This window comes from Anser anser, assembly GCF_964211835.1.
Source record: "Anser anser genome assembly, chromosome: 1".
Lineage (NCBI taxonomy): Eukaryota > Metazoa > Chordata > Aves > Anseriformes > Anatidae > Anser > Anser anser.
The window spans coordinates 12,540,859-12,563,545 of NC_139720.1; the positions used below are offsets into that span (position 1 = coordinate 12,540,859).

Below are 22,687 nucleotides of genomic sequence, written 5' to 3' on the forward strand. Positions count from 1 at the left end.
TGTCAAAAACAATGTTAATCCCAAGATATGCTAGAACCTGTTAACAATTTGGGTTAGGTTTTTATTTTAAGAGGGTTTTGTTTTTGTTGTGTTTTTGTTGCTGTTGTTGTTGTTCTTGTTGTTGTTCTTGTTTGTTTGTTTGTTTGTTTTTATGATCCAAATCCATTGTCCATGTAGTAGAAATTCTCCGACTAACTTCAGTGGACAAGGGACTGAGGCATCTATTTCTTATATTATTTCCACTACTATCATTGTGTATTGATGATCCACATGGAAAGGAAAACCTCCTTTTTAAATCACATGAATCAAACACCTAGTAATGAAAGTATTCTGTCCATAAGTTCTTTTTCCCTTAAGCTTGGGTCAGAAAACCCTTGAGATGATAGTAAAAAAAATAAAAAAAATAAAAAAACTTTCTTCCAAACATTGTCTGATTTTTCTCTCCATGTACAGGTAGCATTGCAAATAATGTTGCAGTCTCACAACTCAGCAAGAGCTAAATGCCTGGTCTTGCTTCATTGTAGAACATTTAGCCCCTTTACTAACGTGTTTGAATTGATAAACCTGAAGATATTCTTCATAATAAAATGTGTCAATATCCTCTTTATTATTGCAATTTGAAATTATTACCTCTCAAAAATATTTTCAGGAATGTGAAATTCAGTTTCTGCAATTATTTTTCTAGAGATGCAAGAGAAATTGCTGGTATACCACACTTAGAAAGATGAAAACCTTTTCTCTTTATGACCTGTAGCAAGAACGGGCTTACGGCACTGTGTTTTATGTTGTTAGGAGAAGTATCATAAACACTTGGAAACACTTTCTGCCTTCTAGTACCTCTAAAATCACTTTACTTGAAAATTATGTTTGTTATGCTCTTCAGCTGGGAATTCAGTAGATCAAGACAAATGTGGTGTTTTCTTTGCTTAATTCAGTTAGTAATTTGACAAGACAGGTATAATTTCCCATACATTTCAGTTCCTCACAACAATAGTGTCCCTGAGTATTTTGGCAAATGAACAAAACAGCTAATTAAACATCGTTGAAATTTTCTAAGGCAAAGTGTATACAAGGTCATATCAAGGGCTCAGCTGAAGTTTATTAAAGATTAGCAGTCTGTTTCTGCAGGAGGGATCCCTCCAGCTACTGTAATGTATGACAGCCTGGCATAGTGATTTCTCTGGAAACAACAAGCTGTTGTACACACAACAGAACAGAATTTGTTTTACAGAATAAATTTTCAGTAGAATGTCTTAGAAAGGGCTTGATATATTAAAGATCTTCTTGTCTTTATATTTTGTTATATTTGTAGCAAATACGCACAATAACATTTTATTTTTCACTATACATTTGGAAAATGAATCTAGGAGTAGGTTATGCAAAAAGGGCTAGTTTACTACTCTGTAACTCATTTACACTGTAAAGCCTTGTGGCAAAGACGTACCTCTGCTTTTTTACTTACTTCTTTCAATAGGAACTAATCTGCAACTCCTAATGCAAATACAGCAAAATAACAGTGAAGGTGTCTGGACAGGAAAGAAGTGTGCCATGTTTGCCCTTAACTTGCAATGAAAAAGGGTAATAGTATAAATATTTATAATGTACCTAGAAGCCCACAGCATTGAAAACTATGCGTACGGTTTGTGAGTAGGTAAAGGACTAAGACCTTTATTTCTGCTCTCTTGCCCATCATATAGACTATAAATGAACACTAGTGTGTTATCATCCTTGTAATGGTGTCAATGACTATAAGATATGGATTATTTACTGTGCAAGGATGAAGTGTTCTTGAAAATATGTCTCTGGTACTGAGCACAGGACACCTTCTCATCTTTACTGTCATAGTTCTGGTGATTTTAACTAATATTTGTAATCCTATACTGACACATAAATAAATTTGGTTCTTTTCTTATTACAGAAGTACATGGAGTTAACAATAATATTGAGAGAGAACCTTTCCTGCTTTTGAAAGTAGCAGAGTTGGACAGAGACTGTGAAGATTCAATGATTTTAAAGAGCAGAAATATTTGGGGAAGTCAATCTGAATATCTTGTTCTTACATAAGCACTAAGAAATATCATACACTTGTAATCATACACTTGGATACCAAGATTAAAAATAAAGAAAAGAGGCGTATTTCTTAGTTGTTTTCCTGTCTGTGGAATCTGGTGTGGAGCTTTCTAACACTAGAGTCCTTCCAGGGTTAGTAATTCTAAAATACTTTTACTAATAATGGGAATTTGGATTGAACACTACATGAATTGACCATTTTTCCAATCTGCATTAGCAATCAACATTAAAATTCTACGTTAAATGTTATTTATTGTTCCCCAAGCTCATATAAGCAAGATTTCAATTGCTATTAAATTAACACACTCCTTTTCTTATTCATTGTAAAGATTTCTTATCTGTCTAAATTTATACCCTCAGGTGCCTAACATTCAGTTAAAAGAAAAATGCACTTCCAAAAGTTGTTCATGTAAATGGTTTCTTATTCCTCTCCAGAAAGACAGCACCACCATATAACACCGATAACATATAACACTGAGCTCAGAATGCCTGCACTGAAGTGTGATCATTCACAATATTTGTCCTGTATCACAGAACAAACAAGATGCAAAGGCAAATGTTCTTTTTCTTTGAAAACATCTGCCACATAGATTAAATATCTCTAAACTGTACAAAGTAGCCATCTTGAAGTTATAATATATCCAGACAAAATAGTAGCTTGATGACTACTAACAGTCACTCATACGACCCCAACTTGTTTTTGAGAGCAAATCAGGGAACTATACAAGTACTGCTGATACATCCTGATCGCAGTCAAGATTAGCCTGTGTTTAAAAGTCATGAAATATTATAGCATAGTCCAGTACTTTTTGATTATGAGAATTAGAATTTGAGGGTGACATTATGAGTAATATTAAAAATTGTTCACCCTCTGCAGTTTTGCCTGCAGATTTCCCCACATTGTATACAATCTGATATCCATAACTCTACATATAACTTTGCTTGCAAAACTTTAGGCTTTTGGATTTTCTGTACCATGCTGTGCCAGCTGATGTGGTTTGCTTTAGATTCTGGCTTATAATTCAGGTTAAGTCTTCTGAGAATAGGCAGATCTCTTTGCCATTGCATAAAATTTGTCTGTCAAACTGTGAAAGTTTTTAAAAATTAGAAAGCTCAGAACTGATTTTTTTAATTTTTTTTATTTTTATAATGACTGAATTAATGAAATTATAACCTATCCTGGACTGGTTAGAGGTAGACAGTTTAAAAATTAAAATAAGAAGCTTAAAGCTGCTTTTAATTGAACATTTTTATAGCCAAGGTCTCTCCTGAACTGTTCATCCTGATCTGACCCAGTCTTTTCTCACAGACTTTCTCACAGACTTTCTCTCAGTCTTAAGCATGTACAAGTGAAATTTATGTTTGAACAGTTGTAGGAGGAGTCAGCATCAGAAAGTTTTATAGTCTTTTCAGGCTTGCAGATTGACAAGCTCATAAAAGCTTGTCAAGGACAAGGATGAGTCAAGAACAGTCAGAATCATTACAGACAATGTAGTACAAGCTCCTGCAATTTCTAAGGTACCTACACACCATCAGGTAACTTATACCAGTCATGGTTACTTGCAAGTTATTCTTTGTGTGTCTTCTGTTCAACAGCAATGATAGATTGCATTTGTCATAAATATGCACAATGTAAATATGCCTTGCTGTTTTTGATCCTGCAAGATCTAAAAGTATCATATTCTTTCATTATGGAATTCAAAGATTTTTTTTTCCTATGTTACCATAGTAACAAAATGGTAACTGGGTTCCTATGTTCATTTTACATTAATAAAAAGCGAAACATTATAAGCAGTAGGAACTGTGTCCTGTTAAGCCTTGATTCTGTATAGCAAGAGCTGCTGTGATTCTGTAAAAATATGAGGCTTGGAATTAATCTTGTTTTAATTCTTGAATTACTGTAGCTTTCAGGCCTGCTTATCTGTCTATATGACTGTAGTTAATGGCAAAATCTATTAAGAACAGAGACTCTAGTTTAAAAGCAAAGAAAAATAAAAATTGTCTATGATCTACAAGATTCTTATATATAGACTTCAATGTTCAGATCTTGATGGATATTTAAGATTCTCCAGTAACTGCCTCTAAATCTGTTAACGTGTACATTGCAAAACCTATGGGGTTTACAGAAAGGTGTAAAGAAGGTAGAAGTATTAATAGCAGCAACTCAGTTCCTCCAGGGTAGAGGAGTAAAAGAAGTGATAACTATTGATTACTCCATTAGCCAGGGAATTGCTTTAACCATTTGCAAGATCTCAGGTCCTCCAGGCTGAGGGAATGAGGACTGCTGCAGGAGGAAAATGGGACTCAGTAAGATTTTATCAAGAGCAATAAAATTCTGTTGGGAATGGAAAGTGCTGTACCTGGGATAAGAGTCACCCTGAACAAATGCAGCTAGTGATCATGGTTTGCTCTTGCCTCCGTTTTTTGGAGGTGATTGATATCCTGTAGGATATGACTCAGTTTACAACACCATACAGAGCTCTCCTGAAGCAGACTCCCCAAGGATTATAAGAAAAGAGGGTGGAACATTCCATGTTACCATTTGAGTGAGAATATTGTCTCCTGGCATTGTAGAATATATATAGAAGGTACATGCAGAAACGGCAAGCATTTTTATAGAAAACCTTATTTTCCTTGAAAATATCCATTGTGTAATTTGCCCATTTCCATTCAACCTTAATGATGAAGGATCTCCATTTCTACGCTGGGATTCCTAGTGAAGCTATGGGGCACAAAAGAAATGTAGAAAGGAAAACATCAGAATCACTGCTAATTATTTAGTCACCTAGCAAAATCAGTGGGAAACTGGGTTTATGGAGACTGAATTAACAAGCTGCTGTCTATAGCACACTAAAATGAAGTTCTGTTTTTTTTCTGTTTTACAACAAAAATCTGTTAGTTTCATCTTGAAGTAGAATAGGAACTTTTTGAAATCTCAGAGTGTTATAGAACTAGATAATGATTGCATCAGATGCTCTAAATAGAAGGTATCTTATGGCTACCTAACGTGGGGATCAGTGGTGTGTAATTTGAATGGAGAACAGGGTAGAGTTAAGGTGTGTGTTAAGGATACAGAATTAGCCTGTAATTGGAATATGCATTTCAGCTGAAAGATAGCAGCTTAGACAGAATACTCAATTCATAACGTGCAGGGCACATGCAAACATTCTCATGTATGTACCATACCTGAAAGAATATGACAAGTCACATGAGGGCAGAAAGGTCCACTCTCTAGATCCCAACTGAAGAGAGAGTTTCAGAATCTAAAAGCTACTCCATTACACTGTTCTGGAATAACTGAGACGTATTGATGACAATAAGAAAATTAAGTCTACATGAGTTGGCCAAAGGTAGAGACCAAAGTAGAGAAATGCAGGGATAACTGCATCTGTTGCTGGACCTGCTATGAGACTTTGCAGTCATCCATGTGGAATAAGGTTGTTGAATATATAGGTATTTAAAAAATAAAAATCAAAAAATGCAGTGTATTAATACTTTCTATCATAGAATCACTGAGAATTTGCATTGACAGGGAGATCAGTAGGTCATCTGGTCCAACTTTCCACTCAGAAAAGAAATTACCTCCTATTGTGGTTTAGCCCCAGCAGGCAGCTCAGCACAACACAGCAGCTTGCTCACTCTCCCCAGGTGGGACAGGGGAGAGAAATGGAAAAGTAAATGAGCAAGAGCTCATGGGTTGGGACAAAAACAGTTCACAGGGTAAAGCAAAAGACACAGGTACAAGCAAAGCAAACAAGGAATTAATTCACTCCTTCCCATCATCAGGCAGGTGTTCAGCCACTTCCAGGAAAGCAGGGTTTATCATGTGTAATGGTTTCTTGGGAAGACAAATGCCATCACTCTGAGCATCTCCCCCTTCCTCCTTCTTTACCCCAGCTTTTATTGCTGATCATGACACCACATAGTATGGAATCTCTCTTTGGTCAGTCTGGGTCACCTGCCCTGCTGTGTCCCCTCCCAGCTCCTTGTGTACCCCCAGCCTCCTCACTGGCAGGGCAGTACGAGAAGCAGAAAAGTCCTTGGCTCTGTGTAAGCACTGCTCTGCAGCAACTAAAAATGCTGGTGTGTTATCAACACTATTTTCACCAAAAATCCAAAACACAGCCTTGTCTGTGAGCCTCTACAAAGAAAATTAACTCTGTCTCAGCCAAAACCACGACACGTGGAATATTGTGTTCAGTTCTGGGCCCCTCAGTTCAGGAAGGACAGGGAACTGCTTGAGAGAGTCCAGCACAGAGCCACGAGGATTATTAATTGAGTGGAGCATCTCCCTTACGAGGAAAGGCTGAGTGAGCTGGGTCTCTTTAGCTTGGAGAAGAGGAGACTGAGGGATGACCTTATTAATGTTTATAAATATGTAAAGGGTGAGTGTCAGGAGGATGGAGCTAGGCTCTTCTCGGTTACATCTAATGACGGGACAAGGGAGAAGAGGTGCATATGGCCAAAATGGGTTCCGCTTAAATATGAGACAAAACTTTTTCACAGTGAGGGTGACGGAGAACTGGAACAGGCTGCCCAGGGGGGTTGTGGAGTCTCCTTCTCTGGACACATTCAAAACCCGCCTAGATGTGTTCCTGTGTGACCTGATTTAGGTGTTCCTGCTCTGGCAGACGGATTGCACCAGATAATCTTTCAGGGTCCCTTCCAATCCATAACATTCTGTGACTCTGTGACACCTCCATGTGTTATGTAATTTGTATTTTTGTCTGATTCTTCAATAATTGTTAAACTTTTGGTAATCCTAATTTGGCCATAAAACTTATTGAAGAAACAATGAGAGGTATTTGTCTAATATGCCAGCTTCTTCCCAGTGCCACATCTAGGAACAAAACAGACTTCATTTGCTAAAGTTTGCATATCTCTTGTGTTTAATGACGAAGTTGCCATTCCTGTCAATAGACATTGGGAGTGAAATATTTCTCAGGAGACAGCATGCAGATCAAACATCTGATGCCTGGGCTGTTAGCAGAGCTCATGGGAGCTCAGGGGCTTGCCAGGATCCCTGTGCTTCTGCAAAGTTATCAGAAGAGACTGGAGATCTTTGAGGATGCTGCTGCATCCCCAGCGGTCAGATATTCCATATGGAGTAAATTCAGCATATATATGGACACTTTAAGAGTTTCAGTGCTATAATCATACCCTTCCAGAAATTCTATAGTAATTATCCTACTTAACCCATTTCTACAAATATGAATTTGTATAGATAACTGACAAATAAGAAGAGTTTTACTTCAAATGTTATAATGAAAAGGAAATTGAAATCAGACTAATGAAGGAATGAGGGAAAATGTCTTATAGATTTATAAAAACATATTCCTGATGTTGGCTACTGTGGTGGTTTTACTCGGGTGGGTGGCTGAGCTCCACCACAACCACTCTCTCACTCCCCCTCCTCAAAGAGGAACGGGGAGAAAATATGATGAAAAGGGCTCAAGGGTTGAGATAAGGACAAGGAGATCGCACAGTAATTATCATGACAGGCGAAACAGACTCAGCGTAGGGAGATAGTAAGATTTATTACCTATTACTAACAAGCTAGAGAAGTGAGAAACAAAGAAAAGAAACCAAAAGCACCTTCCCCCCCATCCACCCTCTTCCACCTCCTCCCCCCGAGCGGCGCAGGGGAACAGGGGAATGGGGGTTGTGGTCAGTCTATAGCGCTTCTTCTCCACCACTCCTTCTCGGTCACTCTCATCCCCTGTGCTGTGGGGTCCCTCCCACGGGATGCAGTCCTTGCTGAACTGATCCGGCGTGGGCTGCCCACAGGCAGCAGCTCTTCAAGAAGTGCTCCAGATATGGGTCCGTACCACAGGGTCCATCCCTCAGGAGCGAACTGCTCCAACCTGGATCCCCCACGAGCAGCAGCTCCTGCCAGGTCACCTGCTCCTGCGTGGGCTCCTCTCCACGGGCTGCAGGTCCGGCCCGGAATCTGCTCCGGCAGGGGTCTTCCACAGGCCGCAGTCTCTGTCAGTGCAGGTCCACCTGCTCCACCGGGGGCTCCTCCACGGGCTGCAGGGTGGAACCCTGCTCCACTGTGGTACTCCATGGGCTGCAGGGGGACAGCCTGCTTCACCATGGTCCTCGCCACAGGGAACTTCTGCTCTGGCGCCTGGAGCACCTCTCCCCCTCCTTCTTCATTGACCTTGGTGCCTGCAAGGCTGTTCCTCACTCCTCTCACTCTCCCAGCTGCTGTGTGGCACAGCGTGTTTTGTTTTTTTTTTCCCTGTCTTAAATATGCTCTCACAGAGGTGCAAAACAACATCACTTATTGGCTGAGCTTTGGTCAGCTGTGGGGCCCTTACCAAAAATGGGGCAGCTTCTAGATCCTTCTCACAGAAGCCACCCCTATGGCCCCCTGCTACCAAAACCTTGCCACATAAACCCACTACAGCTACTAAAATATTTTCTTCTCGGGTCTTTGTCATAGCCAGTCAGGCTGCTTTTGAGAAGCAGTGCCTACAATGAACAGTTCAGATAACATAACTAAAACACCATTATGTCTTTATGTCTTCACTGACAACAAGGAGTTTGGATAACTCTGCAGTGCTTCACCAAAGCCAAGCACCAGCCAGTAGGAATCACCAGGAGCACAGAAGTCCTGTCATTGTCAGTGAGAAAAAATGACACATTTAATGCGGTTCATCACACAGAAATATCCATTAGATCTAAATGAAGAGTGGAATTCAGTATGAGATTGAGACCTACGTCTTAGGGCTTAATTCAGTTGCTTAAACACAGGATCCTAGCAGTAGGTGAAGTGCCCTAGAGTATCCTCCTTGGTTCCCAGTTTCCGTTCCAGAAGGATGTGGGTCTGCCATATGCCTTTGTATTTCTACTGCCTTTATGTAGACATTTGAGATATCTCAGACACGAAAAGAGACCTATGTATAGAAAAATGAATTGAGCTCATAGCAGGTAGGCAGATGAATAGCTCTGTTGCTTCTACCATTGACAAGATCTCTGTTGACTTCAATAGTTCATGCACATGAAACAGCTGTAGACAACTACACTTAATTTTCTTACTCTTACAAATAAACTCCTCCCTCCCCCCCCCCCGCAAAAAAAAAAAAAGACTCTTTGGGTTTAAATTCAGGTGTCTGAATAATATGCATCAAAAAGTAGATGAAATAGATTCTGACCTGAACAGATTCCTGAGTCACTAATGCATAATATGAGAGTCAGAATACAGTGTTTAATATTAAGTGGATTAATAACTAAGGAAAAGACACTGTCTTTTGCAAAACATTGTGATGTTATACTTTTGTCCAGGAAATGGAAGACTTAGTTCCTATCCACTTCCTAGTGCCAACAATCTTGAAACCAAACCCTACAAGTGTGATGCAATCACTACAGTATAGGAAAGAATTGATTAATATGTGTCAAACACTCTGAAGCTGAGGAGGACCTCTAACTCTCCCATCTCCAAATGGAGTTTTGAGTTGTATTTAGTGGTTTCAGTCAAAATAGGGATAGCCTAGTCACAAAATAAATAAATAAATAAGTGGGCAGTTAGGAAATTAGATGAAATTCAGATTCTTTCTTGCTAACATCTCAACTTCTCCTAGCTAAGGCTGAGTCATTTCTCACCATGTATGAAATATTTTCTGTCGGCATTTATAGAACTCTGTCATCCAGAGATGACAATAGAGGCAATAACTAAATTTAAGTACCTCTGTAGGTTGACAGCACAGTTAGCAGGTGATCTGAATCACTCAGTCTCTTAATCTTATCCATTTATCAAGTCCACTTAAGGAACTGAAACAAGCAGTATGAACATAACCTTTATACATTTACTTACATATTTATTACTTTGTGTACTAAATAAATGTTTAAAAGAGCATGGAATGGATTATTTGTAGACAACACTTTGTTTGAAGCTACAGAAAATACACATTAAAAAGTCCTGTTACCTTTGAATTCCTGGTCTTTGTAGCAATGTAAAAGGAATAACAATATGATACATTTTCATTAGTGAGAATAAATGATCTGGGTTCAAAGAGTGTTTATCTCAGCCTTACACATACATCTCATATAACTCTGTAGGCTTCCATAGATGTAACTGTATGGTCTTGAAAGACATTCTGTAGAAGGCGATGTGCTACATATTGTGTTGTTTATAGAGTTTTCTTTATAAATTGTTCAAAACTTTCAAAAAGATCATTCTACGTTTAGGTCATGTATTTGACAGCGTACCTTTCTTATTGTTAATAGGCACCACAAGGCCACATAAGGAGGGGGAAGTCCCTGGTGTGGACTATATTTTCATCACTGTTGAAGATTTTATGGAATTGGAGAAAAGTGGTGCTCTCTTAGAAAGTGGAACATATGAAGGTAAGTACACTTTTACTGCTAAATCTGTCTCATCTTTCCATTATGCTTTTTTCTAATTTGATGGAATTGCATTGGGATATCCCGTGTCATATATGTAGAAATGTGTCATTTCTACTGATACCAGGCATTTGTGAAGAGCCATATGGCAATTATGAAAATATTTTCATATGTGAAATTTAAATGCAGATGGGTGCATTGTAATTTTAGCATATTATACGAGTTAAGAGAAACAAGATAATACATTGATTACAGTTATAGGAAAGAAATACTATTTCTTTATGGCAAATACCCAAGGATATTTCCACAAATTTTAAGCTATCAACTCCATTTCTAACATAGGACAAACAAATTCTAAAACAGAAATCAGTTGTAAAGCTGACGATTCTTTGCATGTGTGATCTTGCAAATACCAATGTATATCAGAGGTTGAAGCAGCACTATTTAAGTAAAACAGGAAGGATTTGCTGTCGTCTCTTATGAGCTTTGTAAAGTTATTGGGAAGATAATTTTGTAATATGACAGAGGGATAGGAGCTGTCCTAATGACTCCAGGAAAAATAGCTGCACATGGGGCAAAGAACAAGAAACTTTGTGTAGAGAAGGATCCCCAGAAGAACTGTTGATTCATCTGATTCAAATCTTTCCCAAAACATAGCTATCCTGAAAGTGAAACTACCATGGCAGAGCCTTTAAATAAAACCAGAATTGTTACAGTATTTAAACCTCATGCTTCTTCGAAATGTATTAGTATTTAAGGTAACTGAATAGTGGATGGATCCTTTTACTGTAGTCTTCAATTTTGAAAGCAAAATGGCAGTGAACACCCTTTTTATGAAAAATATGACCTATACATATGAGAATAGCTATGTGAGTAGAACCACTTACAGGAAGCAGCCCCGTATTTTCACCTTGCAGCAGAAAATGCAATGAAGACATTTTGTCCTGACTTTGTCCCTGTCAAGGAAAGCATCTGAAGATAAATAAGCTATTCACCCCAAAGAAAATCATTAGCTGTGTTATAAATACCAGGAAAGAAAATAATCCTTTCTCACCTAATCAGCACAGAGTACCCACCGGAAAGTAAATAAATTTTCATAAAGAGTTATATCAATACAGAAATTGTAACAAATATTTCCATTAACAAAGGTCAAATAAAGGAAAATATATCTTCTTTTTCTTTCCTACTTTTTTCCCACTGTCTGACACCAAATTAGAAGTTATAGTTAGAAGGTAGTTATAGGTAGAAGTTATAAATATTAATAGAAGTACAACACCACAATTTTACGTTTTTCTGACATGGATTAAGTAACAAACCTTTCTGGAAGAACCTTTTTGTTACCTTAGGTGTTCGAAGCTAACTTTAAAGGAGCTTAAGCATAGTCTGTCTTTGCTTGACCATGTAATTTCATTAGTTTGTAGCAAGTCTGTAGAGATTGAACTGCTAGGTTAAATTAATTCACAGTGCTCTTCTGTCCCTCGAGGGATACTGAGAGGTGTCTTTTAATACTAGCTATCAGAGCTGAGTGGACAGCAAGGTGAAATACCGGTTGGGGAAGTCTGTATAGTTCCTTAGGCTGGCTGGGGACCTAGCTGAAGACAGGGCCAAAGTCATGGCTACACAATGTCTATCATATCATTCTCTGATCACTGATGACAAGTTCACTGAAGTCAGGAAGTCAGAAACTGAAGGAAAACCAAAATAATCTCAACTGACCAATTTCTGCATGAATTCTTTCTTTGACTCTAATGTTTCACAGTCAGAATATGTGCATTATGCCAAATAATAGATAATATATTAACTATGTATTACAGTAGTATATATATATAATTTATTAGAAAATATTCATAGTTTACAGATGCAATTTCTCCTGTTCCCATAGAGATGTCTGGCCAGGACCTTATTAAGTTACATCCCCCCATTTGCCTGATTAATTCCTCATGACTGTAGTACATTCCTCAGGGAAGGATTTTGCTGTTCGTTCGGTCACAAGTTTGCTGAGCACATTGTCTTCAGTGATTAAGTCTACTGTTGACAATCATAACAACCAGAGCAAAGAAAATTCCCCCCACCAAGAGAAGATGATTTTTGAGTCCTTCCATAGATCAGCAGCTTATGTGAATGTGCCTGTTCTTGGAGCCGAGTTTCTTCTCCTTATCAGCACTGAATAGCAGGTTTCTGAAACCAATCAGTCTTCTTTTTAATGATCACCTCTGTTAATAGATGGGTTTGCAGATACTGATTTGCATTATATTTCTTGAAAAGATCATTCTGTATTTAACTAAGTTTTATAGTTTAGCTGAGTTACCTTGTGTTGACTATACAACCATGACCGTTATGGATTAATTTATCTCCAACAAGAAGGGATTTCTCATTAAATTGAGATAAAATAAATAAATAAATCAGATTCTGTGTATGCGTGTAGTTTTTCACCAGTTAGCAACTACTAGGGCTGATTCAGTTCATTTACCTTCAACTGTATGAATTCTGAAGAGAATCAGAAATAACCATGTAACCTAGATGAGAAAGCCAAGTGGTTTACCTGACACTGAGTTTTTGTGTTGTAACCTATGGTATTTAGTATTTTTAGGAGGCAGGATATTTTCTCATACTAATGAAAAGACCAGTTACCAGTTGGATTTTTTTTTTCTAGTGCATGCAAATAACAGTTGCAATTACGACCTGAACCTGGTATAATTCAAAGGCAAAACCAGTTTATATTCTCAGAGAAGAATATTTCTATACTTCTGTCTTCTCAAACACTTTAAAAAAATCTTCTATTTATTTATTTACTTGTTTGTTTTTAAATAGATTTGAATTTATAAAAGTTTCAGATTTAAAAAATAGGATGCTCTATATCCTCTTCCCTACATGGACTTTGAATATGCCTTTCTTTGTCTACCACTTTTGTGACAAATGTAAATGACTGCAGGATTCCAAAGTGTTGTAGAAAAGCAGCAGTAAGTTCATGATAAAGACTAAACTAAATACATTTTTACCCATCTTGTAAATATTTTCATTTAATTTCAGTAGGGACAAATCCATGACTATTTCTGTTTTTTCTATTTGTGGCTTTTTGAGCAACTGCTGGAAAGACCAAGCCATGTTTATAGACATGAATTCTTTCAAGCATACTTAAAGCAATAGACAGTTGCTGCATGTTTTGCAGCTTGCCTGTGGTAAAGTTCCATGGCAATCTGACTGATATTATTCAGTGCAGAATGAGATAAAAAATGAATTATACAAGGTTCTCTTCCATTCTCACTCAAATTAGCAGTCCAAGTCTCATTAACTTTAGTGAGATTGTCATTAAGTTCTAATTTTGTATTTAAATTTCAGTGAATTTCACCAATACCTTGCTGCTGGGAGCAGGGAGTGTTTGCCTGAAGTAAACCAAAATAAATTATTTGGAGTGTGTATATTTGTGTTTTACCATTGTCTTTTACCACTTCTCCAGTAGAAAGGTTGTCTCAGTATACTGTCATCTCTCTGATACGTCAAAACTTGTGTAGAGACTTATTTACTTCATGGATCACTGACTTCATAGGCTGTTCCCATTTCCTTATTGGATCAGCAAATTTTCTTAGCCAGTGCAGCATATCAGTAGACAGAAAATGTTCTTGAAATGTATACTGCATAAGAATGGCAGTGTTCATAAACAGAAATGTAACAGCTTCAATAATACTCTGAAACCTAAATATGCTAAGGCACATGATTGAAGATTATTATGAGACATCATTACAAAGTATTAATAACGTAAGAGTTGAAGAGCAATGCGTACTAAGGGTAGAATCACCTTTTAAAAGGAACATATAGAGTAGCAGTACCAGAAATAACAATAATTTTTTAGTGTATACACACTTTGAGAAAAAAGAAATTTGTTTGATAATCTGAATTTGGTGATAATCTGTAAGGACATATATGCGTTGCAAAAACACAAATGTAAGAGGGATTTTAGTCACGTGGAACCCTATAAGAAACGCATACCTAGAAAAGTTTGTTCATATCTGTTAAAGATAAGGAAAAATTATGAAAATAAATGAATTTAACTAGCACATCAACGAATAAATGTACCAAGAAGAAGTCTTTTTTTCTAATGAATTTTTATTTACTTCAGAAAACCTCCATAACAGTTGTTTTAGCAAAGACATAATATTTACTCTTAATATAAGGATAGTCCTTAATTTTATCCAATGAAAGGCAATCATTTTAGTTATTGTACCATTAATTTCATCCCAAATTCACTTTTAATCATTTCTTTGGTTGTTTGGAATTATCTCAAATTCTTTCACTGGTTAAAATTCAAAGCTTGTTGAAGCTATTTAACTACTTACATGACCATGGACTTCCCTTGGACCCATTGAAGTCTATGGTAATATTCCAACTGGCTTACATGAAGACAGAATTTTCCATATTTTTTGACTAATGGAGCATTATTTGGCAGAAGGCTAAATGTTACCTGCATTTTTCTTATTATCCCAGTTATTAGTTTTTAATAAGTTCTTAAACAAACAAATAAACAAAGGCTGATGTCCTGGTTTCAGTTAGGACAGAGTTAATTTTCCTCCTAGTAGCTGGTAGGGTGCTATGTTTTGGATTAGGATGAGAAGAGCGCTGATAACATGCTGATGTTTTAATTGTTGCAGAGCAGTGCTTACACCAAGCCAAGGACTTTTCGGCTTCTCGCTCTGTCCTGCCAGCGAGCAGGCTGGGGGTGCAGCAGGAGCTGGGAGGGGAAAGACCCAGGACAGCTGACCCAAACTGGCCAAAAGGGTATTCCATACCATCTGACATCATGCTAAACAATATATAGGGGTGGCTGGCCGGGGTGGGGGGCCGGCTGCTCGGGGATAGGCTGGGCATCGGTCAGCGGGTGGTGAGCAATTGCATTGTGCATCACTTGTTTTGTACACATTATTGTTAGTAGTACTATTATCGTTATTATTATTTTCCTGTCTTAATAAACTGTCTTTATCTCAACTCACAGGCTTCACTTTCCCGTTTCTCTCCTCCATCCCAGAGAGGGAGGGGGGAGGGTGAGCGAACGGCTGTGTGGTGTTTAGCTGCTGGCCGGGTTAAACCGCAACAGCTGAGTACATCTTGTTGGTAAAAACTTAATATTCTGTATTTCATGTTTATTTGAGATTTAAAAACTTTCAGTTGTTTTAGAAACATTTTCAGAGGGTCAGCTTCCTATTTTTAATTGTGTCACCATTACTGTGCTGAAATGGAAATTGATTGTGGGTTGAAGTTGAGGTCTTCCCAGTGACTCTCTTCCCACAAACTGGCACTTAAGTTACACACCAAAGTGCTCTGATTCCTTCACCTGACAGGTGCAGAGTCCTCATAAACAAGGAGACATGAAGTTCTGGACAGACTTTCATTCACTGATGTCTTCCAAGCCAAATTTAGCCTGTGCAGAGACAAAAGTCAGGTTTTAAACCTTCTGTTCAACAAATGCTTGTCAATAAACATCTAATTTATGATCTGCAGATTTAAAGTATGACTTAAGGACTGCTTCACATGAACATAGAGTTATTGATTACTGTATTGTGGTGACAATGGCTTTACCATTTGTATTTGATTCCAGTGGTTTTAATTCCATCTTCCATGTAAGAAATTACAGAAAATTCAAAATCACACACACACACACACACACCCCACCCTGCTGCATGCATCACATGAGCAGCACATCCTGAGCACTCTACAGCAAAGGGATACAAAGGAAATTAATGAAAATTAGGATAATAAATTACTACCCTCCTAAGACCTTAATATGGTGGTTAATGAAATGTTCTGATTTAAAACGGTAAACAAAGGGATTGAGGGTAAAGATGTGTAAAGACAAAAATAGAAGCAGTTTTTCAAAAGACGTGTATTTACCAGCAGAAAGTATTTTCAAGGGCATAGAGGAATACAATGAGATACTTTAGAGTTAAGATCACATTCTTGCAACAGCAAGAGCCTCTCAGAGTGGTAGATCTGTTATCCATATGATGCCCTCTTCTCACTATCATGTTCAGAGAACCTGTAAATGTGGTTATATGACCATTCACCATTCAGGTTAAAAGAGAGAGAGAGAAAAAAAAATAAATAAATCATAAAATCAGAGAATCATAGAGTGGTTTCTGTTGAAAGGGACATTAAAGATCACCCATTTCCACACACACACACACACACACCATGGGCAGGGTCACCTCCCAGGAGACCAGGTTGCTCAAAGCCCCATCCAGCCTGGCCTTGAACATTTCCAGGGATGAAGCATCCACAGCTGCTATGGACAACCTGCTCCAGTGCCTCACCATGCTCACAGTGAATAATTTCTTCTTTATATCTAATCTAAATCTCACCTCTTCTAGTTTTAAAAATCGTAAATATAGTATGTAGCTTCATGATCTGATAGAATTCTTATACCTGTTTTATGTTAGTAAGATTTTATGCACCTTGTTGTTTTTCCCCCTTACACTTGAAGCAGCAGAGGGAGCTGAATCTCATTCTTATCATCAAATATAAAATGCAAAGCACTATTTACTCTATTTTCTTTAAAAAAAAAAAAAAGTAGTTGGAAGCATAGCCCTCAAAAATATAAACTCTCAGAAGCCTTAAAATGTAATGCCAGTGAGTATATCAGCATTTATAGAGAATCCTTTCTAATTTTGTTAATGTATTTTAAGGCATCAGATTTACTTCCTTTAATCAAACAAACAAAACACAAGAAAAACATACACAAAAAAGTTTCACGTAAGTATTTTTCCATTTTCCCAAATGAAGTAGCAAAGAAGAAATAGAAATGGAATAAACGTATTTTTTTATTAAAAAGAGACATTTTTAAAATTATTCTATTACAATATAAAGGTCAACTTGCATACTTTCTGCAGTGCCTTTTTAAACTTTCTGAAATCTAGGATTAGTGTGACAGCATGCATACTTCCATTCTGTTTGAAATTGGAAGCTGAATAAATGCTCCTTATTTTAATAATTGGTATTCCCAGTGTGTGGTCACTTCTATTTTAGGAAATAAGGCTTCTGTCTTAGCTAACATCCACAGACAGGAACACCAGTGGCATTAATATACTATATTAATATACTATATTAATATACTATATTAATATACTGTATTAATGCCACTTATCAATTATTAATATTAATTAATATATAATAATATTATAATATATAATATATAATATTATATAATATATCATATATAATATAATAATAATTAATAATTAATAATTAATATTAATTATTAATACTATTATAATACTAACTCTTTAGCAAGCAATACTGCTTGCCTCCTGCTGCCCTGGCTGTCAGGTGAGGGCAGTGGTCCTGACATGATATTCTCACTCCTGACACTTGGGTTCTTCTTCAGCAAGGCTTACAGTTAGAGGGTTCCTACCCCCATCTCTGTCCCACAGCAAGTCACCATCTCACCATAGCAGACTGGTGCACTGCAACTGAGCTGCTAGCTGGGGAAGGCTTACAGATAGTCAAGACTGCAAGACATATCAATAGGCAAATATTCTTCCAGAAGCGTGTGGTCAGTCTGGGCCTACCACACAAGAACACATGCAATCGGAAAAGATGACATCTAGATGTCATCAAAATCTAACATGAAAAAGTGGCACCTGGGCAATATGTGTCAGTATAGGTCGAACATACTCCCACAGGTATCTAGGAAATTGAAGTTTGACGTGACTATTCTTACGCATGAAAATAAAAGAGTATCTTTCTGCTCACATGCCCTGCCCACTGGATGGTTGTACCAAGGATGACCATGGACAGACTTGATCTGTGCTCATATTAAGTAGGTTGTGATAGGGATGCACGACTGGGCTATGATGAAATCAGTCACTAGACTGAATTCCCTGGGTAGCCTTCCAGACAACCCTGCTGCCTGATTCAGGGCTCTAGATTGCCAGAGCAGCATTTCTGACCATCCCAGGATGCAGGCTGATGCTCTACCTGAGTCAGTGTTCATCGCTGCTTTCTACCGGTTGTATTAGGCACAAGGTCAGAGAGTAGCCACTGTCACACATGGTTTGGTAGACCACATATTTCTGCTGGATAATTCTGCGTAGCTCAGCAGAAGTGTGTGTGGATGTTCAATTAACCTAATTTATTTTCTGTTAAGATTCTATGTCCACCACAAAGAGCAACTTATTGTCAGCTCAGGGTCACTTTATATCACATCAGCTGGTAATGTCTTTAGGAAATCAGTTGGCTATAGGTTCCCCGGGCACACAACACTTTTCTTTGCTCATGTGTGTTTCCACGATGTAGGGCAGGACCGGGTGCCAAAAAGCAGATTTTGTATGGGTCAGTGAGCTTCAAAAAGCCTTTCTGCACAAACAGGCCCACTGAAACCACTAGCAATGTACTTTATTTTATATCAAAACTATATCAGCACCAAGGGGATCTCAGCGTCAGAGAAATCAATAAATGACTTTAGCCTTCATCCTTTTTTTCTGAGCTGGGTAGACCATAACTTAGCTCAGCCCAAGACATGCCCTATTTTTTTAAATTCTGTGCAGTCACTACCAGAAAGGTATTAACAAACTGAAGTGTCCAGGCAAACGTAATACAAATTACCAGGAAGACTATAGGGAATAAATTTAGAGAACTCATCAGATAGAGCTTTGTTGGGTAATGATTGAGAAGCTCAGAGAATTTAAAATGTGTGAGCCCCGTGGATGTATAAATATAATTCAAAATTGGTCAAATAAGTAACCAGCGCTAATGTAATGTATCTGGAAAAGATGAACATTTCAGTTTAATATTGGGAACAAATTTTCTCATAATGATATGATTTAAAAGTTAGAGTAACCTTCAGAGGTGGAGATCCAAATTTCATCTCTTAGAAAAGTTAAAAGTAGCTAGTAGAAATATATTTGCATTAGTTAGAGGGATTAATTAAAGGCTGTACTGTAGTATTTTCTGCTTTGGTACAGTATTTATTAATGCTGTCTGTGTGACACATCAGGTTTCAACTTTTTTTTCTTATGAAACAGAGCACAGCCAGTTAATGTGTGCATTTCCTATACCTTTCTGAATGTATCTGAACACTGAACAGCTGAACTTTGCAGTATGTGTTGTGCTGCTATAGTTTAAACATAGATAAGAAGATAAGATTGTAGTAGAAAGAAAAAAAAAAAGCACTGTCAAACTCTGTACAGTCTGAGCTATGAGACTATAACACATGCTCTCCCTCAATTGATCACCTACCACATTGGTCAGGACACCTACATTATTCCCAGTCTCCCTTTCACTGCTGCTGTACCTGTAGAAGCCTTTCCTGTTATCTTTGATGTCCTTCATCAATTACAGCTCTAGCCGTTTATTGGCCTTCTTAATTCTGTCCTGTGTATTCAGGATATTCTTCTCTATTTCTCCTTGGATGCCTGTCCATGTTTCTGCCTCCCTGACACACATGTGGTAAGGAGTTCCCTGGGAACAAAGTGACTGTTAGACTCCTCCCTTGTTTATACAACGTTCTATAAATCCAACATAAGACTTCTGTATGCTAGCAAGGATTGTATTGTATCTTCTGTATTTCTATACTTTAATGAGAAACTACTTTGCAGCAGGACATAAAAAATCCTGTTTATGACCCTGGGATGGGTAGTGTGTTTTTGAAATCTGTTTTTTATTACTCCATTTCAATAGCAAGATATTCTAGGACTTTGCAGTACTGCATGCAACCCTGTTCGTGGTTGGTATGGTGGATTCACAGAATCACAGAATCATCTAGGATTACACATAGGTGAACAAAAGTGTGCATCTTGTTGCCTGCTAGGACAAAACAAAGGAATAGGCTGTTTCTTATCAAGATATAAGTGGCTGAGGAAGGCCAGAATTTGTATGGTTAATTGAAAAAAAGGATTCAGCTACGCAAAGTACAAACTGATACAACTTTTTCTGCAATACAGTTACATTACTTCCCAAGTGAGCTAATTAAAAAAAGATAAAAGGCCAACAAAAAGCAAGCACTGAAAGCAGTGATTGTGTTTCAAAGTGAAGCAGTTTCTGATTAAAAACAGAAACATAAAAATAAATATATTAAAAACAAACAAACAAAACATTTCCTGTGTAGGGAAATCCATACATTATGTTTACATTGTTTTCAAATATAATTATTCTGTTTTACCTTGTGTAAATAAAAGAATGAGGATGTCTTTGCATGTATTTATTTATATGTTTATTTATTTATTTATTTTGGCCACTGGAAGACTCCCCTTGTCTCCTTGTATTTCCAGTAAAAGTAGTGGAGATAGGGTCAAAAATCAAGTACAGATATGTTGGTAGAGAATACAACATAGCAGTCCAGTTGATGGTTGACATCTAAAGTTATTTCACATCATGCAGATAGAAAAAGATAGTCTGAGTATAGAATAAGCTTTAAAAGATCCGACTGATGCAGAAAAGTCCTAGAATAGCCTAAGGAAAATGCAATATACACTGAAAATAGTGCATAAGAAAAGGTACCTCAGTGTCTGAAAACTGATAGGCTTTTCAGAATTTAGATTTCTCTCTCCAGACTCTTTTAACTGTAAGTCTAATCTCCCTTAGTCATCATCAGGAAGAGATAGGGTGTGACTTAGCCACGACCACAACATGTTGGTGTCTGACCTAGTTTAGACCATTCTCAAGACTGCTGAAGATCAGAGGAATGCAAAGACAAATATCCTGCTATGATCTCGGTTCACCCCCAAGTTACACTACATACTCCATCACTGAATTCTGGGCTCAAGGAGAAAATCTACAGTAACAAAAAGTCCTTATGAGTTGCATGTGCCTGATGAACTTTTAAAATGGTGAAAGGGAATCAAATTCCCCCCCCCCCCCTTTTTTTTTTGTCTATGGATGAATATATATATGTAGGATTCTACACAAATATTGAGGGTGACTGTAGGCTAATGACACAGTTCTTCTTCTGTGTTCTGTGTGGTTGAATGTTCTCCCCTAAGAAACACAGACGTTATAGGAGCTTTAAATGAAAGAATCAAACTGACCTTATTTCTTGTTGCTATTTGTATTTACATGGTGTCAGGGAGCTCCAGGCATAAGCCAGGAGCCATTGGCTAGGTGCTGTAAAAGCAGACGGAAAAGGACAGCCTTTCCCTCAGGAATTTACGTTTGCAGTGTAAGATGAAGAACAATAGATGAAAACAGTTGGTAGGGGAAGCACAAAAAGGAAAAACAAACAAAAAAAAAAACCTGTAGCAGAATGTCAAGCAGTGGGTCTCCATGGACCAGCAATGTGATACAAGTATGAAATCATAAGATCGGTGATGTCATAGTGTGGATATAATTAGTTCTTTAGGGCATGTCAGGAGCAGCGGGGAGGTACAAAGGGATTTTGTAACAGCTGGTGCTAGCAAGAACAAGGAAAAAGGAAGTGATAACTTGAGTGAGGAGACATGCAGGTGGGATGGCAGAGCCAGTGTAGAAAATTGGTATGGAAGGGAGGAGGGATGGATGTTGTGCTGAAAAAATAAGGTGCTGGTAATCTTACCTGGGTTGGCCAATGGAAATGGGTGTTTAAAAGATAGAAAAACACAGTGATGATTGAATGTCTCTTAGGAGTGTGAGTGCAGTGTCCCCTCATTCTAAGGAAGTGGAAAACACGTCACTGGGAAGATCTGGAAATGGTGTAGCTCATAGTTGCCTTCTTGCCCAGATTAACAGTGAATATATTATATTAGGTTACTGGTATACAAATGGAAAACTGAATGATTTTACAACTTAAAGATTTACTAGGACAGTTAGTTCCCACCTAAAAAACTTTAAAACACAGCTTCTGGTGTGGAACAATGACTGTCAGCATTTTTAACACACTCTGTTAAAGAGAATTATATTCAGTCTGGTTTATAAAAATCCCAAAAGAGTTATTCTAAAGCAAGCTAGTTGGCTATTTTGTATTGTAGTAGGCTATGTAGGCTGCTTACTATCACAAAATATCCTATTAATGGTTTTCTATGGTAAGACTGTGAAAGACTTTTATAAAGAGGCAAGGTGCAAGTATTTCCTCCTCCCTTGCCCAGTATGTGCAAGGCATATCAGAAACACCATGGCACAGGACACAGGCTGTGAAGCAGATCCTGCACCACCATCACATCAATAAAGAAAAGTTATCCACTTGTTCCAGATGGACAAGGAGTGTGCCAAGGAGCTGACAACGAACATCTTCCTCACTCACTTGGGATATGTCAGACAGAAGTTTGCTTTTATGATTTAGACCTAACCAAAAGCTGCTGGCTTATCATAC

The 22,687-nt window shown here is 37.7% G+C and overlaps 1 protein-coding gene across 16 annotated transcripts in view; it reads left to right on the forward strand.

Moving 5' to 3' along the window:
• Positions 1-22,687, forward strand: part of MAGI2 (membrane associated guanylate kinase, WW and PDZ domain containing 2) — a 773,420-nt gene that overhangs the window by 441,843 nt on the left and 308,890 nt on the right. For all 16 annotated transcript variants that reach the window (XM_083811051.1, XM_083811061.1, XM_083811062.1 and 13 more), the window contains one exon: positions 10,303-10,422. In XM_083811051.1, the coding sequence (XP_083667177.1) occupies positions 10,303-10,422 (120 nt within the window). The remainder of the gene's footprint in view (positions 1-10,302; positions 10,423-22,687) is intronic.